General features: G+C 23.6%; 1 protein-coding gene across 1 annotated transcript in view; it reads right to left on the bottom strand.

Moving 5' to 3' along the window:
- The window catches only part of LOC145276687 (leucine-rich repeat-containing protein 49-like), a 120,177-nt gene that overhangs the window by 8,984 nt on the left and 90,080 nt on the right, over positions 1-21,113 (bottom strand). The window contains exons 14-15 of the mRNA XM_080127867.1: positions 10,569-10,751; positions 4,019-4,125 (exon numbers count right to left, since the gene is read on the bottom strand). Coding sequence (XP_079983993.1) covers positions 4,019-4,125; positions 10,569-10,751 — 290 coding nt within the window. The remainder of the gene's footprint in view (positions 1-4,018; positions 4,126-10,568; positions 10,752-21,113) is intronic.

Below are 21,113 nucleotides of genomic sequence, written 5' to 3'. Positions count from 1 at the left end.
ACCTAAAACTTTCAACAGAGGCGACGGATTTTCACGAGATCACTATCATTTTGAAGCTAACCCTTCGGATGACAAATATTGGCCAAAAACATTACCTCCTTCACCCTCAACTGGGCACTTTTCTACAAAGAGGGGTCGCTTTTTTCGTCGATATTCTCGAAAGTCATCCCCTCTTTTCGATTAACAAACCTTCATTTAAATCTTTGCCACTTCCGGTTTGTCGATGGATGTAATGGCAAAGACTTCACGTTTTTTTTTTTTCATGTTCTTTTTCTCCTTCCCAGTATGGGTTCAAACCTGCCTGCCTAGTACAAAATATTTTTTTTTGCTCAACACACACCTCCAAACACCTAGGAAACACTGGGCACCTAGGTTAGTCTATAATATAAATCTCACCTGTCTGTTTAAACGTATGTATGTATGTTTGTATGTCTGCCTAAAACTTTTGACAGAGGCGACAGATTTTTATGAAATCGATATCATTTTGAAGCTCAACGTCTTGGACGACAAATATCGAAACATTGGCTCAAAACATTAATTCCCTCACCCTCAATTGGGCAGTTTTCTACAAGAAGAGGAGTCAATTTTTTGCGAACCATTTTTGCAAGTCATCGTATCGGTTGGATTTTTGCCTACTTTGACATTGTTTAATGTTCCAAACTTCCGGTCACGTCATGGAGTAGCGGTAAGATGTTAGCTTTTCTTTCACTTTTTTTTCGCCTTCGCGTCACATGTTCGAGCCTACCTTCCTAATACCACTTTTTTTTTTTTTTTTGGCTTAATGCACACCTCCAAACACCTGGGCAACGCCGGGTACTCAGGCTAGTATTTAATAAAATATAAACGTTTGAAGTTCTTTAAATATCATATCAGCAAAGTAACCATCTATGATTACGTTACTGACTAAACAAAATAATTACTTTTAATCATTTGTAAAAGACAAAAACAAAAGATTCCCAAGCAAAGGGTAATATGATTTGGTTGGTTGGTTGATTGGTTGTTTTACAGCATATCAACCCGAGTTCAATGATTTTGAAGAAAATTTTTTTAATAGAATATATTTGTTGTTTTCAAGTCAGTTTCTATTTAACTCATACTTGGGACCCTAACAGGTACTACCACTCCGGGTCAGAGTGAACCTGGGAGCAATGGCAATTAAAGGGTGGCTCCACACTCCCCAAAGCCCGCAAGCTGGGGCCTGACCACTGAATATAGTTTAAGGTCATATCCAGGACCGGTAATATGATTTATGCAAAAATCAGTATTTGTTTAGTTTAATCAATTAAAAAAATGAAAATATTGAAGAAAAGTTATACTGTACGTACCTGTTATGGAATGAAGTTCTCTGGAAAAAATTTCACTTAATTTGATCAAGTATTTTTTTTTTATACAGCAGAAAAACAATTTGTTATGACATCAAGCAAAAGGTAGCCATGTCTCAATTTTTAGACCATGAGAAAAGAAGAAAAGCTATTTTTTAACATACGGAGGGAGGTGTCGGTGCTTTAGACTAAGTTATCTCTCAATGGAGCCTCCCCCCCCCCATTTCTCGTGGTCAAAAAATTCAAACATGGCTACCTCCAACTCGCTGTCATAAAAATTGTTTCTTTTTACTGTAAAAAAAAAGAAGTTTACTTGATCAAATTAAATGAATTCTTTTTAGGAGAACTTCATTCCATAACGGGTATGTACAATATATCTTCTTTTTTTTTTTTCAATATTTTCATTTTTTAATGTCTTTTAATGTCTGTACAAGCACCAAAAAATCATTTACTTGTGCTCCAAGAAGTCAACATATGAGAATAAAAGAATTCAAAACAGAAAAGGAAGACGAAATCACTCAACGTGAAACAACAAAACATGCACACTTTTGGCTATTTCCTTTGTTCTTGAAAAAGCCTATGATAGTGTGGGCAAAACGTTGAGTAATTTGGTCTTCCTTTTTTCTATTTTTTATTAACACACACATACAAAAAATTATTAAAGATAAATGATATTATATATACAGACAGACAGACAGACAAATAGACAGGCAGATAGATAGATAGACAGATAGATAGACAGACAGAAGGACAGACATATAGATAGATAGACAGATAGACAGTTAGACAGACAGAAGGACAGACATATAGATAGACAGACAGATAGACAGTTAGACAGATAGGACAGACATATAGATAGACAGACAGATAGACAGTTAGACAGACAGAAGGACAGACATATAGATAGACAGACAGATAGACAGTTAGACAGACAGAAGGACAGACATATAGATAGACAGACAGATAGACAGTTAGACAGATAGAAGGACAGACATATAGATAGACAGACAGATAGACAGTTAGACAGATAGACAGAAGGACAGACAGACAGTTAGACAGACAGAAGGACAGACATATAGATAGACAGACAGATAGACAGATAGACAGACAGAAGGACAGGCATATAGATAGATAGACAGATAGACAGACAGAAGGACAGACATATAGATAGACAGACAGATAGACAGTTAGACAGACAGAAGGACAGACAGATAGACAGATAGACAGAAGGACAGACAGACAGATAGACAGACAGAAGGACAGACATATAGATAGATAGACAGATAGACAGACAGATAGATAGATAAGAGGTGACTTCAATAAATTTCCAGACTTTTTACACAGGGGTACTTTTATTGATAGTACACACATGAAACTCTAGTCTCCTTTGAAGTAATCTCCTCTGGCTGCAATGCGCCTGTTGTACCATTCCAACAACTTCTGGAAGGCCCCATGGAAGTCCTCGTGTGTGAATGTGTCAATGACCCTCATCACAGCCTTATTTATCTCCTCAATTGTTTCATAACGACAGCTTGTAAGGTTTTCCTTCAACTTAGAGAAAGTCACAAAGAGCAAGATCTGGACTACAGAGAGTGTGAGGAACTGCTTTGATGCCAATCTTGATCAAATAATCTGTGACAGGGATGGAACTGTGGACTGGCACATTGTCCTAGTGGAAATGCCACAGACCTCTTCTGATGAAATCTTTTCTTGAACTCCCTTAAAAGCTCAACATAGTATTCCTTGTTGACTGTCTGTCCAGTGAGAATCCAGTGCATGTAGATCATGCCATGGTGTCAAAAAAATGATCATCATAAGTTTCTGAGTAGATTTGCTCTGTCTGGCCTTCTTGGGTCTGGGAGAGCCAGCATGCTTCCACTGGGAATTCTGTCTCTTGGTCTCTGAGTCATAGTGGTAAATCTAGCTTTCATTGCAGGCCACCAAAACATTGAGAACTGTGGAATCTGAATTGATCAGCTCAACCATCTCCCTGCTGTCATGACAACGTCTCTCTTTTTGATCTTCTCTGAGCACCATTGGGACAAACTTTGTACAAATCTTCCGCATCCTCAGTTCCCTGTGAATAATTGTGTGTAGAGTTCCCACACTGACATCAAACTTTGCACTTATTGTCTTTAGAGACACACGACGATCGTTATCCATAAAATTCTTTATTTGGCCAATCAACTCTGGTGTCCTGACTTTCTTACTCCTCCCACATCTCTCATCATCCCTCACAGACTTCCTGCATTCTTTGAATCTCTTATGCTACTCAAAAACTGATGTTTGATTCATGCAAGATGGTCCAAAAGCAATCTGAAGGATTCCATACATTTCCTTGGCATTTTTTCCAAGTTTAAAACAAGATTTTATTGTATATCGTTCTTGTAAAGTGTCCCCGCATCCAGATTGCACTTTTGAATATCACCAACTGTGACAATCATGCTTTAGTAGAGTGTATTCCAATTCCTGCTGAAGATGTTCATTTAAACCTGAAATCATAAAAAATGGTCAGTCATTTCATAAGATGTCATAACATATCGAATTTTCAAGAGTCTACAACAATTTAAATGCCTGTACAAAAATGTCTGGAAACTTATTGAAGGCACCTCATAGGTAAATAGATAGATAGATAGATAGATAGATAGATAGATAGAGGTATTAAAACAAACAACTAATAACTTTTTAATACTTACTTAGACTCTCCCAATAAAGAGAGTAGATGAGATATGGTTAATTTCGAGCTTATACTGGAAAGAGGTGAAAAAAGTCTTTCTGCCTCAACAATGTCTGAAGCATTGACCTGCATAAATGAAAAGAAAAAAAAATTCTGTCATGGTTATATTTGGTGGTAACAGCTTTCTGCTGCAGTTATTTAGTTACATCAAACGTTCTGAACTGTGATGTGGGTTATGACTAGGGCTATGGCAACAGCATATTCTTTTCATTGTTTTGACTCTCGAGTGTATATCCGACACAGTTAGACAGTTAATCAACCAAGAACTACATCACTCTACATAAAAAAACATATAAAATGTCAACGGATACATACACGAGAGTCAAAACAATGAAAAGAATATGCTGTTGTCCTAGTCCTAATTATGACTGAGATGTAGAAATTGCATGCACTATGGTCATCTTGTCACACTAAAAATCATTGTTTATCTTATCAAACCATTGATTTTAAACAAATAAATGTCTATTTTACAAAAGCTTTGCATTGTAATTTGGCATATAAACGTGTAACATACGTATTTCATTTTAAGCAAAATTGTATTTTTGTGACGTAAATTTATTTTATTTAAATAAAAAGGTGAAAGCATCATCATCATCATCATCGTCATCATCATCATCGTCATCATCATCATCATCATCATCATCGTCATCATCATCATCGTCAGCATCATCATCATCATCATCATCATCATCATCATCATCGTCATCATCATCATCGTCATCATCATCATCATCGTCATCATCGTCGTCATCGTCATCGTCATCATCATCATCATCATCATCGTCATCATCATCGTCATCATCATCGTCATCATCATCATCATCGTCATCATCGTTATCATCATCATCATCGTCATCGTCATCATCATCGTCATCGTCATCGTCGTCATCGTCATCATCATCGTCATCATCATCGTCATCATCGTCATCGTCATCATCATCATCATCATCATCGTCATCGTCATCATCGTCATCATCATCATCATCATCATCATCATCATCATCATCGTCATCTATTCGGTTTAACATCCATTTTTGCATGCATGACTGCATTGGATGATTTTTAAAAATTGATTTTAAAACTAATTTATTTCTGGCCAAGTCTTTATTTATCCTTCTTTCCATCAAGCCCATTTTTATCCCTTCCTGTCACGATTTTTTTGGTCTTCTATTGCGAACTGAACCTGTTACCGCAATTTTTCTACACCTGCTAACCCTATCCCGTCATGCATTCTTTCAATGTGACCATATCAACAAAGTCTTCTGTTCGGCACACATCTCCCTATATTGTCTAAATTTAATTTCCCTCTGAGGTCATCAGAACTAAGCCTGTCTAAGACTCACATTAGACAACCATCATATCATCTCATATCATTTCTCTTCATGCAACGTATGTCCTCAACCCTTACTAGTCACGTTTCATCTCATCGCACTATGTACACATGTCTATTGTAACGAACATGATTATAATGTGAATAAATGTTATGGAGTAAGCTGATCTACCTATTTCAGAAATAATAGACTCACCCAGAGACAATAAACATAGTTTTATCTAAACATCATGATAGCGGTTCACAACATTCATTTGGATTTGATTCGCAAATGCAGTCACATGTCAGGTTTTGACTTCAACACTCAAGGCAGAAATTGGGTAATTTCAGTAACCTTTTATCTGGCAAGCTGAGGCATCAGTCTGGGTAGTCCTATGAGGTTCACCCTGCCAGGCCTTGCCTTCCGTCTTTCAGGTGGAGTATGTTTATTCCTTATTGCCTGAGATGCCCTGACCATGGAATGCTGATATGGCTGTTTAGGCAACTTTTAAAAAGGCAGATTGCTCCTCCTTTAAGGATGCTGACTTGACTCTCCTCACCTTATGACCTTGTGTCACATCTTCCTACGGTGGGAAGGAAGTAAATACTGTGATTCACAGCATTAATTTGCCACTTGGTTGCGATCGCAGGCGCATGTCAATCATAGTCCCAATTTTGATAATCAGTATGGCAGAAACTGTGTCATTTTGGCGGCCTTTTATCTAGAGGGCTGAGGCATTCATTTTGGTTAGTCCTAAAAGGTATACCCTCCCAGGCCTTACTCCCCATGTTTTGGGAGGGGAAAGCTTATTGCTTACTACCTGAGGCGCCCTGATCGAAGAATGCTGACAGAGCTCTCCAGGCAATTTTTTAAAAGACCAGAATGCTCCTTCTTTAAAAAAAAGATGAAGAATATTATGAAAGAGTTGAGAATGATTAATGGAATAAGGATTGAACGGTTGATAACAAGCATTTTTTGACTTGGATTTGAAGATGATCATATTAGAATCTGCAGGGAAACAGTCCTGCAATAATAAGTTCTACATACGGGAAATCCTTGGAAAGAAACTCTGTTCATGGAAATTCCGCCTGACACTAAACATGTGGCAGAAGAAAGGAAAGCTTTTGGTACTTATGCACTTATGTTACCGTGCTGAAATAATTACGTTATTATTTAGAAAGTCATTTTTTACATGAAGAGGGGGAGGGTGTTTTGATTCGCCTCACCTTCCAACCTTGTGTTACGTCTTCCTGCAGTTGGAAGAAAATACATATTGCGATTGTGGCAGTTATGGCCCCAGAATCATGATGTGTACTTCAGTAACAAACTTTTGATAATACACTTTTTGTTCATTATACAATTGTGTCTTGATTATTGCCAGCCTGAAATTTCATGACAATAAATGTTTATTCCTATTCACGATTGAGTATAAAATCCACTTCACAATCTAGTGGGAGATGGTCTCATCTAACTCTTACAATTCTTTCCACAGAAGAGACGTTGTTAGTCTCTTTCTACTCAATCGTTATTTCCATAGAAGAATCTAGACTGAGCTTCAATCACTGTGTCCTCCTTATTCACTTTCACAGCGACAATTCATCGTTTTACCGTAATAGACAAAATATTGGTGCTTATGCACTTATGTTACCGTGTTATTTTTAAAAAATAGTATTTTCAAGTTAAATTCATGTTTTACGACATCTTTTTTTATTAAATTTTTAGGTAAAAGTACAGAATGATTACAAAACACCCTCCCCTCCCATGTCCTTTCTGTACAATCTCATTCATGCACCAAAAAAGCAAAAGAAGTTCAGGTAGTAATCACCGACATCATAGTTCCAACCAATGTTAACATGATGTGCAAAATTTGCTTTTAAGAACAGAAACAGAAACATGCTTTTATTCATTTCGATGCAATTTTGAAAAATTAAATGAAAGAAAATATTTTTAAGTTGACGATTAATTATTTTGATTCTTTGGATGGTCTCATCTTTATTGTTTTGAATGCTGTAATCTGACCTTTTTCAAGTTCATTCAGTTGAACTCTGGAATCTTAATATAAACACATGGTGAGACGGATAAAGGTGTTCAGTACCAGTCTTTTGGAGCTTGAAGGTTCAAGCCTTACTACAAATGATATTAATCTATCTATCTATCTATCTATCTATCTATCTATTATTATATCAAAGGAAATTTGTGTGTGTTTGTGTGTGTGTGTGTTTGTGTGTGTGTGTTTGTGTGTGAGTTTGTTCCCTATAGACTCCACAATGGCTGGACTGACTTTTTATGAAATTTCACACAGATGTACTGGCAGTGTTCTTATATCGGTTTTGTATTGGAATGTCTTTGATAAGTATCAATCAGTGAAAATTGAAAAAAATCCGATAAAAGAAGGAACAGGTGATTTTGACCTTATGCAGTCTAACACCACAGTTGAGAAGTTTTATTGCCACACAATTAGAAAGTCCTGGCATATAACATCAACAGTACGTTCTCTGATATGACAAAGGTCATGTTTGAAATGAATGTTTCTGTTTAGAGCACAATTGAACTATAATACTTGACTTTTGCATTTTAAACTTTAATTCAAGCCATTATATATAAAAACAATTTTATAAAATCAATTATTGTTAGATTCTCTACAGTGCAATGTAGACTAAAGAATATTGTGGCAAAGTCACTGCGAGAGGTATGTGAGCTTCCCCCTGGTGCACTGCAATGGGTTCCCAATCGATTTGATTGAAAAATTAGCGATTTTACTGATTTCGATGGCAATACATATATGGGTGTGTGAAACATTTGTTGATCATCATTCAATACCGGGAAACGTCGGGTCACCCTGCTAGTTAAGAATAAATTACTTTTAACTTTTATTCAGTCATTGCTGATGAAACAAAAACAATTTACCAATGTAGATTATATAATATTTTAAATTTTGTGTAGTTTGACAAATATTTCTGATATTATATGCATGAATTTTTTAGATGACGATTAAAAGTTTTTTTTATTCACGTTCATTCCTAACAAGGCATGTCACCACTTGGACGTAAGGGGCTACTATTTGGGACCATGCCTAAGAAAGATTAACAAGATGTTGGCTTATGTTTCATTTAAACGGGATATCAGCACAGTCAGGGAAGCAGGTAGCAGGAAGGGAATTCCAAAGTCTAGCTGTTCGAGGGAAGAAACTATTAGAATAGAAATCTTTCTAGCCTTTAGGGACCTCAACAGTGAAGGGGTGTGATTTTGTTGCTAAACGGGTTTGTCGGGAATATGTACATCGAGAGGGCACAAGTGCAACGGCTTCATCAGAGCACATTCCATTAAAGTCTTTGTAAAACAAGTACAGAGATGCAACATTGCAGTGATGGGACAGGGGTTGGAGCTTAGTTGACAAAGTGGGACATTAGATTGAAGACTCTTTTTTGGACCCTATCCAAAAGGGTGAGACTAGTGGTCGATGCACCAACTCAGATGAGACAACAATATTCTGTGCATGGGTGATTGGTGGCTTTGTAGAGGTACAGGAGTCTTTCAGGTGTGAGTAGTTTTCTAATATGATAGAGGGAACCCACCTTCTTTATTTGAATAATTTAAATTACTAATTTCATCTTCAGTTTCATTTGCATAATATTTCGGCCGACATAACCTTCTTCTGGTGTATCTTTGCTTCCAAAATCCATACTAGAATCGTCCACAAATATCTGTGGTGTAACAGATAAAGTACTAAGTAAAAACTCAGTTATAATTGACACTCTTCTGGAGGTTGAAGGTTCAATCATTAGTGCAGGCGATACTAAGAATACAATTGTGAATTATTTAAGACTTCTTCTCAGTCATGGCTGATGGAACAAGAACATGCTACTCCGTTCAAAAATCGATGCTGATTCTAGAATTTGATAGAAAGATTCCAGAGTTCAACAAAATACATCTGAAGAAGGTCGGAGATTACATTGGCCGAACTTTTAGGTGAATAAAACTCAAGATGAGAGATGTAGTTTGAATAATCCAAAAAATTTTGTTTGGAGTTTGGAAAAATATACTTGAAATGAAATATTATATCGGCTGAAGTCTTTTGAAAATAAGATCCAAAAAATAAGAATAATCAAAATAATTGAAGAAAATTATTTCTTCAAAATTTCAGTATAAAATGAAAGAAGTATAAAAGAAACGCACAGAAAAAGTAAAAAAAAGAATAAAAAGAAAAAAGAAAAGCACAATGAAGAAAAATAAAAAATAAAATCACAAAAAAGAAAAAAGGACAAAAACGAAAAAAAGATTAGCACAAAAAGAAAAAGAAAAAGGACAAAAAAGGAAAAGAAAAAAGAAAAAGAAAAAAGAAAAAGAAAAAAGAAAAAGAAAAAAGGACAAAAAATAAAAAGAAAAAAAGAAAATCACAAAAAAGAAAAAGAAAAAAAGAAAATCACAAAAAAGAAAAAAGGACAAAAAAGGAAAAGAAAAAAGAAAAAAGAAAAAGAAAAAAGAAAAAGGAAAAAGAAAAAAGAAAAAGAAAAAAGGACAAAAAATAAAAAGAAAAAAAGAAAATCACAAAAAAGAAAAAGAAAAAAAGGACAAAAAGGAAAAAAAGATTAGCACAAAAAGAAAAAGAAAAAAGGATAAAAAAGGACAAAAAAGGAAAAGAAAAAAGAAAAAAGGACAAAAAAGAAAAAGAAAAAAAGAAAAGCACAAAAAAGAAAAAAGGACAAAAAAGGAAAAGAAAAAAGAAAAAGAAAAAAGAAAAAGAAAAAAGAAAAAGGAAAAAGGACAAAAAATAAAAAGAAAAAAAGAAAATCACAAAAAAGAAAAAGAAAAAAAGGACAAAAAGGAAAAAAAGATTAGCACAAAAAAGAAAAAAGGATAAAAAAGGACAAAAAAGGAAAAGAAAAAAGAAAAAAGGACAAAAAAGAAAAAGAAAAAAAGAAAAGCACAAAAAAGAAAAACACAAGACAAAGATCCCAAAGATGAGAATAGTAGTCTGAATAATTCAAGAAAATATTTCTTTATAATATTCCTTGTGTATTCACATTAAAAAAGAAAGAAAAACACACAAAAACAAAAGCCCCCAAGAGAGAAATAAAACCAAAAAAAGCACAAAAAAAGAACGAAAAAAAGCACAAAAAAGAAAAAAGAAAAAAAAGAAAAGCACACGAGGAAATATAAGCACAAAAAGATAACGGGAAAAAAGGCACAAATACATACGTCTTCGTTGTTGATATTCTTTGGCGACAGGTGAGCAAGACGAAACAGAAGATAGGATTTCCAAAGAATAAATTTCGTCACAGAATTGGAAGAATCTATTGTCAGAGAATCCAGTTTCCGTAAATTTGCCAAACCATTTAGTTGCGAAAAGGAACAAATATTACAGGAATTAAAAATTAAATTCTGGAAAAGAAAAGAAACATGTTTAGTATATAAACATGTCTTAGTTTGACACAAGGCCAGGTAATAACAGAGATTCGAAAATGATTTCATATCAATAATCCAATTAACAAGAGTTTTTTTTTTTGTTTTTAAGTATTTCTCTGCTATTTTTCTAAACGATTTCAATTAATTTGATAAAATTGTTATTTTTAAGTTGTATAATATTTTGTGTAATAAATAGTGATTAGACGATTCCAACAATTTCCTGATTTTGATTCTTTGAAAACCCCTAAATATTAAGCTAGAGAGTTATTGTTGTTGTTGTTGTTGTTAGTTTTTAATTTCGGAGTTCATAAAAATCTCATGCATAAATATAAATATAAAAAATGCATTTGTTTTACTGATGGCTTAAACTAAAAAAAAGTATATATATATATATATATATATATATATATATATATATATATATATATATATATATATATATATATATATAAAATTCCCCCTACTTCACTTTTTGTTATCAAGTAAGATCTTTGACTTACTTGCAGTTTCATCAAATACTTTTGTATGCAAAATCCGATCCCGCACTTTGCTAATTCCTACCCTCTGGTGAGAAGGAAAGTATTTCTTCGAAACTCCACGGATTAAGGACTATCCACTAATTAAGTGGTATAAATAAAAGGTGAAATATTGTTGAAAACCGGTTTTCTGTAAAGTCTGAGGAGGCTACAAGACGGTTAAAAACGGTCGTAGTAGCTGAAACAATAATGTAACTAAACAGAAAAAACGGCAATAAAAAAATAAAACGTATATATATATATATATACATATATATATATATATATGTAATAGTATAATTAAATAATTTAATAAAAAATATACTAATAGTTGTAATAGTATAATTAAATAATTTAATAAAAAAGCTACTAATAGTTGTAATAGTATAATTAAATGATTTAATAAAAAATCTACTAATAGTTGTAATAGTATAATTAAATAATTTAATAAAAAAATATACTAATAGTTGTAATAGTATAATTAAATAATTTAATAAAAAAATCTACTAATAGTTGTAATAGTATAATTAAATAATTTAATAAAAATATACTAATATTTGTAATAGTATAATTAAATAATTTAATAAAAAAATCTACTAATAGTTGTAATAGTATAATTAAATAATTTAATAAAAAAATATACTAATAGTTGTAATAGTATGATTAAATAATTTAATAAAAAAATATACTAATAGTTGTAATAGTATAATTAAATAATTTAATAAAAATATACTAATAGTTGTAATAGTATAATTAAATAATTTTATAAAAAAATCTACTAATAGTTGTAATAGTATAATTAAATAATTTAATAAAAAATATACTAATAGTTGTAATAGTATAATTAAATAATTTAATAAAAAAATCTACTAATAGTTGTAATAGTATAATTAAATAATTTAATAAAAAAATATACTAATAGTTGTAATAGTATAATTAAATAATTTAATAAAAAAATATACTAATAGTTGTAATAGTATAATTAAATAATTTAATAAAAATATACTAATATTTGTAATAGTATAATTAAATAATTTAATAAAAAAATCTACTAATAGTTGTAATAGTATAATTAAATAATTTAATAAAAAATCTACTAATAGTTGTAATAGTATAATTAAATAATTTAATAAAAAATATACTAATAGTTGTAATAGTATAATTAAATAATTTAATAAAAAAATATACTAATAGTTGTAATAGTATAATTAAATAATTTAATAAAAAAATATACTAATAGTTGTAATAGTATAATTAAATAATTTAATAAAAATATACTAATATTTGTAATAGTATAATTAAATAATTTAATAAAAAAATCTACTAATACTTGTAATAGTATAATTAAATAATTTAATAAAAAATCTACTAATAGTTGTAATAGTATAATAAAATAATTTAATAAAAAAATCTACTAATAGTTGTAATAGTATAATTAAATAATTAAATAAAAAAATATACTAATAGTTGTAATAGTATAATTAAATAATTTAATAAAAAAATATACTAATAGTTGTAATAGTATAATTAAATAATTTAATAAAAATATACTAATAGTTGTAATAGTATAATTAAATAATTTAATAAAAATATACTAATATTTGTAATAGTATAATTAAATAATTTAATAAAAAAATCTACTAATAGTTGTAATAGTATAATTAAATAATTTGATAAAAAATCTACTAATAGTTGTAATAGTATAATTAAATAATTAAATAAAAAAATCTACTAATAGTTGTAATAGTATAATTAAATAATTTGATAAAAATATACTAATATTTGTAATAGTATAATTAAATAATTTAATAAAAAAATCTACTAATAGTTGTAATAGTATAATTAAATAATTTAATAAAAAATATACTAATAGTTGTAATAGTATAATTAAATAATTTAATAAAAATATACTAATATTTGTAATAGTATAATTAAATAATTTAATAAAAAAATATACTAATAGTTGTAATAGTATAATTAAATAATTTAATAAAAAAATATACTAATAGTTGTAATAGTATAATTAAATGATTTAATAAAAAATCTACTAATAGTTGTAATAGTATAATTAAATAATTTAATAAAACATATACTAATAGTTGTAATAGTATAATTAAATAATTTAATAAAAAAATATACTAATAGTTGTAATAGTATAATTAAATAATTTAATAAAAAAATATACTAATAGTTGTAATAGTATAATTAAATAATTTAATAAAAATATACTAATATTTGTAATAGTATAATTAAATAATTTAATAAAAAAATCTACTAATAGTTGTAATAGTATAATTAAATAATTTAATAAAAAAATCTACTAATAGTTGTAATAGTATAATTAAATAATTTAATAAAAAAATCTACTAATATTTGTAATAGTATAATTAAATAATTTAATAAAAAAATATACTAATAGTTGTAATAGTATAATTAAATAATTTAATAAAAAAATATACTAATAGTTGTAATAGTATAATTAAATAATTTAATAAAAATATACTAATAGTTGTAATAGTATAATTAAATAATTTAATAAAAATATACTAATATTTGTAATAGTATAATTAAATAATTTAATAAAAAAATCTACTAATAGTTGTAATAGTATAATTAAATAATTTAATAAAAAATCTACTAATAGTTGTAATAGTATAATTAAATAATTTGATAAAAAATCTACTAATAGTTGTAATAGTATAATTAAATAATTAAATAAAAAAATCTACTAATAGTTGTAATAGTATAATTAAATAATTTGATAAAAATATACTAATATTTGTAATAGTATAATTAAATAATTTAATAAAAAAATATACTAATAGTTGTAATAGTATAATTAAATAATTTAATAAAAAATATACTAATAGTTGTAATAGTATGATTAAATAATTTAATAAAAATATACTAATATTTGTAATAGTATAATTAAATAATTTAATAAAAAAATCTACTAATAGTTGTAATAGTATAATTAAATAATTTAATAAAAAATCTACTAATAGTTGTAATAGTATAATTAAATAATTTAATAAAAAAATCTACTAATAGTTGTAATAGTATAATTAAATAATTTAATAAAAAATCTACTAATAGTTGTAATAGTATAATTAAATAATTTAATAAAAAAATCTACTAATAGTTGTAATAGTATAATTAAATAATTTAATAAAAAATCTACTAATAGTTGTAATAGTATAATTAAATAATTTAATAAAAAAATCTACTAATAGTTGTAATAGTACAATTAAATAATTTAATAAAAAAATATACTAATAGTTGTAATAATATAATTAAATAATTTAATAAAAAATCTACTAATACTTGTAATAGTATAATTAAATAATTTTATAAAAAAATCTACTAATAGTTGTAATAGTATAATTAAATAATTTAATAAAAAAATCTACTAATAGTTGTAATAGTATAATTAAATAATTTAATAAAAAAATATACTAATAGTTGTAATAGTATAATTAAATAATTTAATAAAAAAATATACTAATAGTTGTAATAGTATAATTAAATAATTTAATAAAAATATACTAATATTTGTAATAGTATAATAAAATAATTTAATAAAAAAATCTACTAATAGTTGTAATAGTATAATTAAATAATTTAATAAAAAATCTACTAATAGTTGTAATAGTATAATTAAATAATTTGATAAAAAATCTACTAATAGTTGTAATAGTATAATTAAATAATTAAATAAAAAAATCTACTAATAGTTGTAATAGTATAATTAAATAATTTAATAAAAAAATATACTAATAGTTGTAATAGTATAATTAAATAGTTTAATAAAAAATCTACTAATAGTTGTAATAGTATAATTAAATAATTTAATAAAAAAATCTACTAATAGTTGTAATAGTATAATTAAATAATTTAATAAAAAATCTACTAATAGTTGTAATAGTATAATTAAATAATTTGATAAAAAATCTACTAATAGTTGTAATAGTATAATTAAATAATTAAATAAAAAAATCTACTAATAGTTGTAATAGTATAATTAAATAATTTGATAAAAATATACTAATATTTGTAATAGTATAATTAAATAATTTAATAAAAAAATATACTAATAGTTGTAATAGTATAATTAAATAATTTAATAAAAAAATATACTAATAGTTGTAATAGTATGATTAAATAATTTAATAAAAATATACTAATATTTGTAATAGTATAATTAAATAATTTAATAAAAAAATCTACTAATAGTTGTAATAGTATAATTAAATAATTTAATAAAAAATCTACTAATAGTTGTAATAGTATAATTAAATAATTTGATAAAAAATCTACTAATAGTTGTAATAGTATAATTAAATAATTAAATAAAAAAATCTACTAATAGTTGTAATAGTATAATTAAATAATTTAATAAAAAAATATACTAATAGTTGTAATAGTATAATTAAATAATTTGATAAAAAAATATACTAATAGTTGTAATAGTATAATTAAATAATTTAATAAAAAAATCTACTAATAGTTGTAATAGTATAATTAAATAATTTAATAAAAAATCTACTAATACTTGTAATAGTATTATTAAATAATTTAATAAAAAATATACTAATAGTTGTAATAGTATAATTAAATAATTTGATAAAAAAATCTACTAATAGTTGTAATAGTATAATTAAATAATTTAATAAAAAAATCTACTAATTGTTGTAATAGTATAATTAAATAATTTAATAAAAAAATCTACTTATAGTTGTAATAGTATAATTAAATAATTTAATAAAAAATATACTAATAGTTGTAATAGTATAATTAAATAATTTAATAAAAAAATCTACTAATAGTTGTAATAGTATAATTAAATAATTTAATAAAAAAAAATACTAATAGTTGTAATAGTATAATTAAATGATTTAATAAAAAATCTACTAATAGTTGTAATAGTATAATTAAATAATTTAATAAAAAAATATACTAATAGTTGTAATAGTATAATTAAATAATTCGATAAAAAATCTACTAATAGTTGTAATAGTATAATTAAATAATTTAATAAAAAAATATACTAATAGTTGTAATAGTATAATTAAATAATTTAATAAAAAATCTACTAATAGTTGTAATAGTATAATTAAATAATTTAATAAAAAAATATACTAATAGTTGTAATAGTATAATTAAATAATTTAATAAAAAATCTACAAATAGTTGTAATAGTATAATTAAATAATTTAATAAAAAATCTACTAATAGTTGTAATAGTATAATTAAATAATTTAATAAAAAAATATACTAATAGTTGTAATAGTATAATTAAATAATTTAATAAAAAATCTACAAATAGTTGTAATAGTATAATTAAATAATTTAATAAAAAAATATACTAATAGTTGTGATAGTATAATTAAATAATTTAATAAAAAAATATACTAATAGTTGTAATAGTATAATTAAATAATTTAATAAAAAATCTACTAATAGTTGTAATAGTATAATTAAATAATTTAATAAAAAAATATACTAATAGTTGTAATAGTATAATTAAATAATTTAATAAAAAATCTACAAATAGTTGTAATAGTATAATTAAATAATTTGATAAAAAAATCTACTAATTGTTGTAATAGTATAATTAAATAATTTAATAAAAAAATCTACTTATAGTTGTAATAGTATAATTAAATAATTTAATAAAAAATATACTAATAGTTGTAATAGTATAATTAAATAATTTAATAAAAAAATCTACTAATAGTTGTAATAGTATAATTAAATAATTCGATAAAAAATCTACTAATAGTTGTAATAGTATAATTAAATAATTTAATAAAAAATATACTAATAGTTGTAATAGTATAATTAAATAATTTAATAAAAAATCTACTAATAGTTGTAATAGTATAATTAAATAATTTAATAAAAAAATATACTAATAGTTGTAATAGTATAATTAAATAATTTAATAAAAAATCTACAAATAGTTGTAATAGTATAATTAAATAATTTAATAAAAAATCTACTAATAGTTGTAATAGTATAATTAAATAATTTAATAAAAAAATATACTAATTCTTGTAATAGTATAATTAAATAATTTAATAAAAAATCTACTAATAGTTGTAATAGTATAATTAAATAATTTAATAAAAAATCTACAAATAGTTGTAATAGTATAATTAAATAATTTAATAAAGAATCTACTAATAGTTGTAATAGTATAATTAAATGATTTAATAAAAAATCTACTAATAGTTGTAATAGTATAATTAAATAATTTAATAAAAAATCTACTAATAGTTGTAATAGTATAATTAAATAATTTAATAAAAATATTCTAATATTTGTAATAGTATAATTAAATAATTTAATAAAAAAATCTACTAATAGTTGTAATAGTATAATTAAATAATTTAATAAAAAATCTACTAATAGTTGTAATAGTATAATTAAATAATTTAATAAAAAATCTACTAATAGTTGTAATAGTATAATAAAATAATTTAATAAAAAAATCTACTAATAGTTGTAATAATATAATTAAATAATTTAATAAAAAAATCTACTAATAGTTGTAATAGTATAATTAAATAATTTAATAAAAAAATCTACTAATAGTTGTAATAGTATAATTAAATAATTTAATAAAAAATCTACTAATAGTTGTAATAGTATAATTAAATAATTTAATAAAAAATCTACTAATAGTTGTAATAGTATAATAAAATAATTTAATAAAAAATCTACTAATAGTTGTAATAGTATAATAAAATAATTTAATAAAAAATCTACTAATGGTTGCAATAGTATAATTAAATAATTTGATAAAAAAATCTACTAATAGTTGTAATAGTATAATTAAATAATTTAATAAAAAAATCTACTAATTGTTGTAATAGTATAATTAAATAATTTAATAAAAAAATCTACTTATAGTTGTAATAGTATAATTAAATAATTTAATAAAAAATATACTAATAGTTGTAATAGTATAATTAAATAATTTAATAAAAAAATCTACTAATAGTTGTAATAGTATAATTAAATAATTTAATAAAAAAATATACTAATAGTTGTAATAGTATAATTAAATGATTTAATAAAAAATCTACTAATAGTTGTAATAGTATAATTAAATAATTTAATAAAAAAATATACTAATAGTTGTAATAGTATAATTAAATAATTCGATAAAAAATCTACTAATAGTTGTAATAGTATAATTAAATAATTTAATAAAAAAATATACTAATAGTTGTAATAGTATAATTAAATAATTTAATAAAAAATCTACTAATAGTTGTAATAGTATAATTAAATAATTTAATAAAAAAATATACTAATAGTTGTAATAGTATAATTAAATAATTTAATAAAAAATCTACAAATAGTTGTAATAGTATAATTAAATAATTTAATAAAAAATCTACTAATAGTTGTAATAGTATAATTAAATAATTTAATAAAAAAATATACTAATAGTTGTAATAGTATAATTAAATAATTTAATAAAAAATCTACTAATAGTTGTAATAGTATAATTAAATAATTTAATAAAAAAATATACTAATAGTTGTAATAGTATAATTAAATAATTTAATAAAAAATCTACAAATAGTTGTAATAGTATAATTAAATAATTTAATAAAAAATCTACTAATAGTTGTAATAGTATAATTAAATAATTTAATAAAAAAATATACTAATTCTTGTAATAGTATAATTAAATAATTTAATAAAAAATCTACTAATAGTTGTAATAGTATAATTAAATAATTTAATAAAAAATCTACAAATAGTTGTAATAGTATAATTAAATAATTTAATAAAGAATCTACTAATAGTTGTAATAGTATAATTAAATGATTTAATAAAAAATCTACTAATAGTTGTAATAGTATAATTAAATAATTTAATAAAAAATCTACTAATAGTTGTAATAGTATAATTAAATAATTTAATAAAAATATACTAATATTTGTAATAGTATAATTAAATAATTTAATAAAAAAATCTACTAATAGTTGTAATAGTATAATTAAATAATTTAATAAAAAATCTACTAATAGTTGTAATAGTATAATTAAATAATTTAATAAAAAATCTACTAATAGTTGTAATAGTATAATAAAATAATTTAATAAAAAAATCTACTAATAGTTGTAATAATATAATTAAATAATTTAATAAAAAAATCTACTAATAGTTGTAATAGTATAATTAAATAATTTAATAAAAAAATCTACTAATAGTTGTAATAGTATAATTAAATAATTTAATAAAAAATCTACTAATAGTTGTAATAGTATAATTAAATAATTTAATAAAAAATCTACTAATAGTTGTAATAGTATAATAAAATAATTTAATAAAAAATCTACTAATAGTTGTAATAGTATAATAAAATAATTTAATAAAAAATCTACTAATGGTTGCAATAGTATAATTAAATAATTTAATAAAAAAATCTACTAATAGTTGTAATAGTATAATTAAATAATTTAATAAAAAATCTACTAATAGTTGTAATAGTATAATTAAATAATTTAATAAAAAAATCTACTAATAGTTGTAATAGTATAATTAAATAATTTAATAAAAAATCTACTAATAGTTGTAATAGTATAATTAAATAATTTAATAAAAAATCTACTAATAGTTGTAATAGTATAATAAAATAATTTAATAAAAAAATATACTAATAGTTGTAATAGTATAATTAAATAATTTAATAAAAAATCTACTAATAGTTGTAATAGTATAATTAAATAATTTGATAAAAAATCTACTAATAGTTGTAATAGTATAATTAAATAATTTAATAAAAAAATATACTAATAGTTGTAATAGTATAATTAAATAATTTAATAAAAAATCTACTAATAGTTGTAATAGTATAATTAAATAATTTAATAAAAAAATATACTAATAGTTGTAATAGTATAATTAAATAATTTAATAAAAAATTTACTAATAGTTGTAATCGTATAATTAAATAATTTAATAAAAAATCTACTAATAGTTGTAATAGTATAATTAAATAATTTAATAAAAAATCTACTAATAGTTGTAATAGTATAATTAAATAATTTAATAAAAAAATCTACTAATAGTTGTAATAGTATAATTAAATAATTTAATAAAAAATCTACTAATAGTTGTAATAATATAATTAAATAATTTAATAAAAAATCTACTAATAGTTGTAATAGTATAATTAAATAATTTTATAAAAAAATCTACTAATAGTTGTAATAGTATAATTAAATAATTTAATAAAAAAATCTACTAATAGTTGTAATAGTATAATTAAATAATTTAATAAAAAAAGCTACTAATAGTTGTAATAGTATAATTAAATAATTTAATAAAAAAATATACTAATAGTTGTAATAGTATAATTAAATAATTATAAAAAAATCTACTAACAGTTGTAATAGTATAATTAAATAATTTAATAAAAAAATATACTAATAGTTGTAATAGTATAATTAAATAATTTTATAAAAAAATCTACTAATAGTTGTAATAGTATAATTAAATAATTTAATAAAAAATCTACTAATAGTTGTAATAGTATAATTAAATAATTTAATAAAAAAGCTACTAATAGTTGTAATAGTATAATTAAATAATTTAATAAAAAATCTACTAATAGTTGTAATAGTATAATTAAATAATTTAATAAAAAATCTACTAATAGTTGTAATAGTATAATTAAATAATTTAAATACTAAACTTATCTAAATTATATTAGCAAAAGGAAATATTCATAGTTGAAAATGAATTACAAATAATACTGATGCAAATCTATTAATAAAAATGAAAAATTTATTATAAATAT

This window comes from Euprymna scolopes, chromosome 5, assembly GCF_053919585.1.
Source record: "Euprymna scolopes isolate OS-2025 chromosome 5, ASM5391958v1, whole genome shotgun sequence".
NCBI classification, from domain to species: Eukaryota; Metazoa; Mollusca; class Cephalopoda; order Sepiida; family Sepiolidae; genus Euprymna; species Euprymna scolopes.
The sequence above is the reverse complement of the archived record's forward strand: the minus strand, read 5'-3'. Positions and strand labels throughout refer to the sequence as shown.